This window comes from Stylophora pistillata, chromosome 7, assembly GCF_964205215.1.
Source record: "Stylophora pistillata chromosome 7, jaStyPist1.2, whole genome shotgun sequence".
NCBI classification, from domain to species: Eukaryota; Metazoa; Cnidaria; class Anthozoa; order Scleractinia; family Pocilloporidae; genus Stylophora; species Stylophora pistillata.
The window spans coordinates 21,021,806-21,030,751 of NC_142525.1; the positions used below are offsets into that span (position 1 = coordinate 21,021,806).

An 8,946-nucleotide genomic window follows, 5' to 3' on the forward strand; every position below is an offset into this window, starting at 1 on the left:
TGTTGCAGGTTCTTTCTGCTGAGGACAGTGAAGCGGCTGGATCCTCACCTCTCAACAGAGCTTTGGCAGATCTGACAAATGAAGAGAGTGTTGACGAGAGATCTCCACTGGAGAGGAACCGAAACAGTGTGACCTCTGAATCATCCTCCAGCTCATCTAACGACACACTGAAAATGAGAGGGAGCTTTGTGCACGTGTCTGCAGATGAACAAGATGAATCTGTGGGTGGGCATCCTTCCCGTTCAGCTGCTGTACTCTTAGGTATGCTTGTATACGTATGACCACCGTGGAGAGAGAAATAGGAACATTTTGAATGGTACAGCGCGATAAAGGCTACCACGATCCTTTGTCCACTCCCCCTTGACAAATTGAGCCACTATTCTGTCCGCTTTTATCCCGGGATCGTATTCTTTCTTTCTTGTTAAGTTTAATTTAGTTTTCTTGGTTTATTTTTGTCTTTAAACGAGGAATATCAGGGATTCACCAAGCATGTAATCGTCAACTTAATGAAAGTCATAAACAGCGTAGATGTAACCCTTGCGCTTTCATTTAGCACTGAATGTATCGTTCAGTTGTTAAATTTTTTATGTCTTTGTCTAGCGAAAAGTTTCTAGTCCTATTAAATCCAGGACAATGTTTGAATCGTCCTTTATGATGATGCTACCCCTATACAGCAGCTTCTTGCGTAAAAAACACAAAGTTTTGCCTTAGTACTTCCAGGAAAAAACACTGATTAATTTTTAAGGATTTGTGTAACTTTTTGTTTCGTTTTTCTTTCTTAGAGCTGCTGAGATCTAAAGACAATGACCTTCGCAAGATTCTAGAGGAAAAGTCAAGACTTGTCGCTGAGCTAAGGGTAAATGTTATTTTTTTTCGTGTATTGAGCCAGCCAGTAGAGATAGAAATAGAATCACCCAAAAGGCTCAATGGCCTGTTTAAGCGCCAGGTACAATTTCTTTTCTCATCAATTTATTGTCATTTTATTTGTAGGGAGCAAACATGACGATGGGATCGGCCACTAGTGATGTAAGCAGGAAACAGGCTACAAAATGATTTGAGCCGTCATATCTACGTTGCTGGTGTTACACTCCAGCAACTGAATACAAAAGATTTTGTAAATTGAAAATCAGAGCATTCTTTACTGACCTTGATAGATTGAGCTTGCCCTTAAAAAGTCGTCTCGTAGTGCTGCTGTTAAGGATCTTGCCAGTGTCACACAGATCACGCGTTGAGAGACAATTATGTTTATTTTCAGTCGCTAGAAAACCACTGGTTACCAGTGTACTGTTTTGCAATGCTTTGTTTAGTAATTATGAGTTGTGTCCCTTATTTTCAGAGTCACGTAAACGGAGATTCAGTGGAGGCTAGGTATACAGTTCTGTTACGTTCGTCTGATACTAACATGACCTAACTTTCTTTTTTTCTGATTTTGCATGACCTTATTTTAACGTTGTCCTATTGCGGCTAGTGTGCAGTAAGACGGCAAGGTGAAACAGTTAGCACACTGTCATCTGCAATTCATACTACCTCCTATGATTTTTTCTAAAAGATTTTCTGTCGTCTCGTCGTTCGCATCTTTTCCTGGTAGTGATGTTACGGACTTGTTGACTTCGTACAGTTGCTGTAGGGTTGTTAATATTGGATGCTCCGTTGTTTTTATAGGGATTTAATACTAGCGGCAATTCTTCAGGGTGAGTTTCAAATGTTTCATGTCTTCGAATGCTTTGTTTACTCTAAAAGGCACTAACGGGCCAACAGGCTAATCGTTGAACGAAATATTTTTGTCTGATAATTGTTGTTAGTCCTTGTTGTTTATCAGTGTTCAGTGTTCAAGCCTATGTTTTTAATGTCGCAAATTACAGACGTTTTCCCGATGAAACAAACAAAAAAAAAAATGCCAGCTATTCGTTATAGATTTGCTCTCGTGACCTGGGTAAGCCGAAATATGTGTGAGTTCTAATTCCTTGTTCAACTGCCAACCCAGTGACTTAAATCTTGAACTGCACTTTACTGATTCATTCTGACTGAAAGAGGACCGTAATCTTTTATGCATTTCCAAGCACTGTGTTATATTGAATGTGAATTACGACTGGAGTGGTCTATTGTTATAACTGCGCTACTTTAGTTTAGTATCATAAAGGTAGTTACTTTATTTGTTGTTACAGCGAATCGTTTGACAGTAGCTGTGAGCGATGTGCTTAACCCAAATATCGATGATATGTCTCGGGGAGTGGGACACCTCGGATATGGTGGCATTCAGGGTGACTTCTCGCCCCAGGTCTGTTCATATCCTCTGCTAAGTTCTGTTACAAGTCTACAGAGTATACACAATACAAACACTGCATTCATCATTATAATATTGAACCGGGAGTAAATTGTGAGCAGAAAGGTAATCAGTATGTAGCTATACAAACGAACAAAAGGATAAGGTTTAATCGCCAAATGTGGTTCCCTTTCGATACGAGTAATTTCCAGAGAAAGGCGGATTTTGAGTAAGATCCATTACCTCGCTTCAATAGCAACTACTTTAGTTTTTACTGTTACCTACAAGATTGTCTTTGTTTCTCCTTACAGCAACAACTCGTTTCTTCCACATCGGTTCTAAATGAACAACTCACGACGTTACTCGTAAGTATCTCGGAAAAGTTCTCTCTGTTCTGTTCCTTTATCAGCTTACTCTTATGAGTTTTTTCTCTTTATTTTTTCAGGGAGTTATAACAGATCGAGATATGGTGCGAGACAGGTAAGTCTATTCCTTTTGAAACTTTTACTTTTGAAACTTTAACAGGTCACAATATTGCCATCAGAGAAAGTTGCGATGTAAACACGTCTTTCTCGATATCTTTTTAAGATGGGAAAGTGCACAATTAACATCGTCCCTTCCCTCCTGGCTTTCAAGAGACTCTCGCCGTTTCATTGGGTATTATAACTCAAACACACAGCACATTCCATGTTTTTCAGTATTCAGTAATAAATTGAATTCTTCTAGCATTCGAATCGTTTTAACTCGGCCATAGTTCCCATGTTTTGCTTCCATCATTGTCCTTGTTTTCATATGTTAGTGCTTCCGACTTATTTTTCACGTTTTTGTGTTAGATTACGATGTGATCTTCAGTTAGCTAACTCTCAGATTCAGCGCTTGAAGCAGGGTCGATCATCATCTCGCCGCACAAGAGAACTTCCTGGTTCCCAGTTCGCTGCTAATGACGATAGTTTCCCAGGCGGATTTCATTCAGACTCACCTCGACCCAGCTCTCCGACATCTACCATTGACTTTGATTCTGGTAAACACAGCCCTAAACATGCCTTGGAATCTCTTTTAATATTGAATTATATTTTCTTTTGAAACTAACTTTTTCGGCTCCAGAGAAGCACAGCCATTCTTTGGATTTGTCGCGTCACTGATTGTGTTTTATCTTTTCTTTTTTTTCCTTATTACTTTTCTAGATTACGCTCGTTTATCGGAGACAAGCGATTATATAGCCTCTGAGGATAACATGGTATGAAAATATTTATTTCTTCATAAGATTGGTGTTGCTATTATGTTGGGCCGATAATACTCAGAAAGCAATGAAAGGTGTAAAATTTGGCTCTAACATAGTTGGTTAAGGTGTTTTAATCAAATCTAGTGACATAGCTAAGTTCAGGGCACTGTCAGCTGTCAGGGAACAGTTGTATTAGCATGTGTGCCAATCAGTTGTTAGTTTGCTGGATTTGACGTCGTACCCTTCCTTTGCTCGTGATTTTAATAGGACTCTGTGGGTCGTTCGTCTTCGATGTCAGGATTTAGAAACAGAAATTCACTGGTAAGTTCATAGTAACATTTAGACAGTTACGAAATAAGTGTTTATTATTATTATTATTATTATTATTATTATTAGTAGTAGTAGTAGTAGTAGTAGTAGTAGTAGTAGTAGTAGTAGTAGTAGTAGTAGTAGTAGTAGTAGTAGTAGTAGTAGTAGTAGTAGTAGTAGTAGTAGTAGTAGTAGTAGTAGTAGTAGTAGTAGTAGTAGTAGTAGTAGTAGTAGTAGTAGTATTATTATTATTATTATGATCATTATCAGCATCACGTTCGTGAATACTTGGGTGTCGGTAACGTTTTTGTGTAACAGTTAGGTGCAAGGGCTTATTTTCTCTTTCTTTTTCTTTTAAGTATAGGTAATCGCATGGGGCCGAGTAAAATTAAGGATTAATATCACGCGTGTTTTCGGAAGTTGCTGAAATTGCCCGAGTCGCGCAGCGACGAGGGCAATTTCTGCAACTTCCTAAAACACAAGTGATATTAATCCTTAATTTTACAAGGAACCATGTGATTACTTGTTTATAATATAAGGGGCAAAGTGTTTTCTTATTGATCTCGCGCAAAACGGGACGCCATTGTTACAAAACAAACAGAAATTTCTTTACCTTGGCAGCCGTTGCTAAGCGATTTTCAGCCAATCATTTGCAAGTAATTTTGCCCGGGGCAATTACAAAAATTAAGAAAAAATGCCCTCTGTCTTGACCAATAACAATTCAGTAATTTTTCCCCTTATATGATAATTACTATTATCTTGTTTATTCTCATGTTTAACGTTTGGATTGCGTCTGGACGATGCGTTATGTGTTACTCATTTTGATCTGTAATTAGAATAGCTTGGTGTTTGTTTTTGTTTGTGTGCTGATGATAGTCTCCAAAAAACTATGATCATCTCGCACTCGTGACTTCAAGAGGTTGATATTTGAAGTGCGTTTTTTTATTCTGTTGTAGTTGAGATATTCTTGTTGTTTTCAGGGTTGTAACGTGATTGGTTTTTACTTAAACCTAATGCAAAGTACTTCATAAGTTTAAGTGTAATTGTCTAAAACTGTCGACCTATCAAAGGAAAATGTGGATGGTGATCCAATTTTCTATCATCCATCGTTACCAGAATCCAACTGAAGTTGCAGATGCAACGTCACGTTTCCTTAGGCTTGCTAAACAATTCGAGTGAGCCCGTATACAAGAGACAATTTGACTTCCCTTCGACTTGTGACGTGACGCCACCGTGGTCACTCCTTAAACAGCTAAATAAACTGAAGTCTGTACAAATAAGTTAAACTTGTGACAGATTATTTATAGCTTTAAACACACACAGACAAATTAATGCACGAATGTTGAATTGAATTTTTTTCCCTTGTTTTCTTTTTTAGTGTGCGTATTCATCCACATTGCCTATTGTTTGTCGAGTAACTCCCTCCACCCCCACTTTCTAACCAGTAACTGAAGCTTATTTAATTTTACTTAAGATGCTAACAAATCCAGAACTCGCAATTGGCACCGAATGCTACGACGTATAGCACGTGGTAAGTCATTCGGTTTTCTTGTGCACCCGTCAAACAGCTAGCATAAACACCTAGTGTAGAGCACCTTATTATAGAATAGAAAAAGTAAAATCACCTCATACTTTGCGTGCTTCGAGAGCCAAAGCCGTGGAGTTTTATTTAAGATGACAAGCCTCTTAAACTTAAATTACACTGTGAGGAAACTTAACAACAATGTACTCAATCAGCACTTAAAATATATGTCATGTTATTCCATGTGCTATCTAGTACGCTGTGTTACTATGAACACCACCTATTACATCGCCTGCTTACACGTTTTCGTTTCTTGAATCGTATTTTGTTTTTCTCTCTGTGGCAATTTCAAAAAAGGAATAACGGAAAAATTTGTTGACCCAATTCTAACAGGTCAAGATTTCTTACTTGGCATTGGTACTTCTTGCTCGGTAATTTCTTGGTGTGGTTGTTCGTAAGCTGGTTAATTAAAACATAAACTTTTCCGTATTCTATGTATTAATGGTTCCATTCTGGACGAATAAGATAAATTCAAAGAGGAACGCTTTCGGTGACGCGTTTCGACAAGCTACAGCGATGTAGTCACTATAATCTGAAGAAATTGTCATTCAGAGGTGTTGGCTTATTGGTCTTGTGATGTTTTTTTATTTGTTTGTAAACAGTGATTGATTAGCTGTTTGCAGCTTTTTTATCGTTTTTGGGTTGTAAACGGTCAGTTTAGCCTTTTTAACTCATTTTCACCTAAGAAATAGTTTGAAAAGCATTACGGTTAGCTTTCATTTTTCGCAGTTTTTCCAGAGTCAGTCAGAGATACAGTTTTGTTCTTGAGGGTGAGAGATGATCTTAGATTCAGTTAATTCTATGCTCATCTCAAGCCAGTACGCTGATTTCAAATTCCTTGTTTCATTCTTGTGACTCTGTTGTAAAACCTCGATTTTTTACTGACCTCATTGGCTGTTTGTCGGTATCTAGTTTTCTTTCGACCATTAGCCTTTGCTGATTCTTGGTTAACATCTTTGGTAGGTTGCTGGGTTTTCCAAAATAATTGAGTGTAGCATAAGTAGTTTAGCTACTTCAAATTTTGGGTTAATTACGCTTTGAACAACCACACCTTGAGCTCTTATTCCTTTTCCTCTGTACGTTTTAGCGATATCTTCAAGAATATGTTAGTAATCAGACTCACTTGTGTTTGATAGTCAAATAATGTTTTTAAACTAGCCATCCTAGAGTAATGTAGCAGTGGTTAGGTTCGTCGTAATCGACCTATTGTCCAATCATTTGCTAGCTCTTCTCGCCTTTTTTTGTTACCAGGCCTCCAGTGGGTACCGTTCCTCTACGGCTTCTTCTCGGCACACGAGCCGCTCACGTGACGAATCAACGACCCATTTGCGTCAGGGAAGGAGCCTAACAAACAACAGGGCCTACTGGAGTGACGACGGTGCAGAATATGAGTCACAGTCACAGATCTAGTTCAGCGACACTCGCCCCTTTGCTCCTGTAGTTTTAGTACAACTTGGAACCAGCACAGACCGTGTGGGGTGGCCACCCAGTACAGACCGTGTGGGGGGTGGCCACCACAGGATACTTATGACCATCGGTGTTGCTTCTGATGTCGACGTGCTTCAGAGATGAGTCGTCAACAGATCTTAAGCCCCGAAAAATTTACTGTTATCAAAGCTTTGTGCAGGCACAGCATTGACTAAGTTTCAAGTGTCAATTTAAGTTAGGCGAGAGAAGGCATTTTAGTCTGCAATGTTCTTTTTTATCGTTATTTTAAATTATAGGAAGGATTCTGGTAGTGAAGTTTTATTTAAGATTTTTTACTTCTTTAATAACTGAGAGTGATCTGCATCAACATCAGGTCTTTAGGTTATAGAGATAAAGATATATTAAGATATGTTATGATCTAATTGTGACAAATTTGAATTGCTAAACTGACATCTTGAATGAAATTACCGTAACTTAGCTTGATATACCAGGTGATGGGTTCGTAAACGCTGTGTTTGTGAAGTCTCTGTAAGTTTCTGGAATAGCTCTTTGTACCGTAGAATGTTCAAATTTTCAACGATCAAACACTGCAGTAACCAATGATACGAGAGCTCGTTGCAAGGATTGTTTCTCTTTTATCGAATGAGTTTCTAGTTGTTCCGACCAGAATTTCATGCCGCTGTTGGGATAGGTTTTAATCAAGGTGCCTTTGTGCTAAAGTTTGCGTTTTAAGAGCGGTCATAGTAAACCTAAGAAACCTAGTAAACCTAAGTTTAACCTAAGAAACACTTCTTATATTTTTTCCCTTTTACGTTTAAATGTTGTTTCTGAAAAATTCGAAAGTTGTTCTTACTGATTTTTCTGAAGTCGCCCAAGGTACGTTCCTTTCACCACAAGCTTCCAGTTAGTGTTAACTGTCTGCATAGATGCGTAGGAAGCGTAGTAAGGGTTTGAACGAAAGTGAAAGGTAACGAAAACATGATGCTAGCTATGGGGGTTGTTTGTTTCCCCTGAAATTTCTGTGGCACAGCCGATTGTGCCCAAACAAACCAGGATTGATTGTAGTCTCTTAAATGTACAGATATAGTGTTATGGACCTTGACAGCGTAGATAGAACATTTTATTCTTTTAAAATGGAGATTGTATGTACAGTATTATTGACCCAAATTCATAATAAGGAGACTCCTTATTAACGATAAATGCAAATGGCCAGGTTAGTTTAGCCAATTAAAGTCCATTAATAACAACTTGAGTTGTCTCACTTCTTAGTACGACATCTCAAACTTGGTATCTAGAATATATTTATATGATATCATACACAAATAGGTTCCAGTCGCGCAGCTAGTCCATCGGAATAGTGAAGGTTTAATGCTAAAAATGGAAATGTACTACAGCTGTTCTGGAAGAAAATGACTGATGTTGCTAGAGACAGAAAAAAAATCTTCTTTTGGTTAAAGGAAACCTTGAAAAATGTCGTCCATTCGAAATATTCATACTTACCGGAATTATTAGAGTGTTATTCTGGAAGTAAATGACTGATGTTGATTGACTCAGAAAAAAAAAGTCTCCCATTGGTTATGAGGGAAACCCTGAAAATGTCGTCCATGTGGAGTCTACATCCATTTAGTGAAGGACTCAGAAAGTTATCATCTTGCGTTTGTAAGGGAGACACTTGAAACTGTTCATTATTATATTATGATGCTTATGGGTACGGTTACAATCATTAGGATTAGTGGTTCTCTGGTCGCCAAAGACTTGCTAAGAAATCATACTGGCGCGAAAAGTTGCCCTTGGTAAGTATTTCTTTCGCGATTAATTTGTTGGGTATCGGGCTGACAAGAGCATGCTTGTAGCTGGTAGGGTACTTGGACTGTACTATACTGGCACGGATAATATCGTGTACAACTGGCTCCGGTTGTTCAAAGGGCGGATAACGCTATCCAGCGGATAAGTGTTACCAAAACGTACTGCGCTATCCACTAGATAGAGATTTATCCAGTGTATAGCGTTATCCATCCTTCGAACAACCAGGGCCTGGTGCCAGTTTCTCGTGAAACCGTTTTAGGAGCCACGCAGGCACACCGTTACCATCTGTTACTTTCCTCGGATTCACATGTTTGAGCATAGTGTTGACGTGCCCGA

The 8,946-nt window shown here is 38.6% G+C and overlaps 1 protein-coding gene across 7 annotated transcripts in view; it reads left to right on the forward strand.

Moving 5' to 3' along the window:
- The window catches only part of LOC111343037 (rho guanine nucleotide exchange factor 12), a 45,203-nt gene extending 37,152 nt beyond the window's left edge, over positions 1-8,051 (forward strand). For 5 of the 7 annotated variants that reach the window (XM_022950171.2, XM_022950173.2, XM_022950174.2 and 2 more), the window contains 12 exons: positions 9-261; positions 783-856; positions 991-1,026; positions 1,337-1,368; positions 1,663-1,691; positions 2,166-2,278; positions 2,575-2,628; positions 2,709-2,743; positions 3,097-3,284; positions 3,448-3,500; positions 3,753-3,806; positions 6,628-8,051. In XM_022950171.2, the coding sequence (XP_022805906.2) occupies positions 9-261; positions 783-856; positions 991-1,026; positions 1,337-1,368; positions 1,663-1,691; positions 2,166-2,278; positions 2,575-2,628; positions 2,709-2,743; positions 3,097-3,284; positions 3,448-3,500; positions 3,753-3,806; positions 6,628-6,786 (1,080 nt within the window). In that variant the 3' untranslated portion in view covers positions 6,787-8,051. The other 2 variants (XM_022950175.2, XM_088727244.1) reach the window with 2 other exon arrangements.
- The last annotated feature ends 895 nt before the right edge of the window (positions 8,052-8,946 follow it).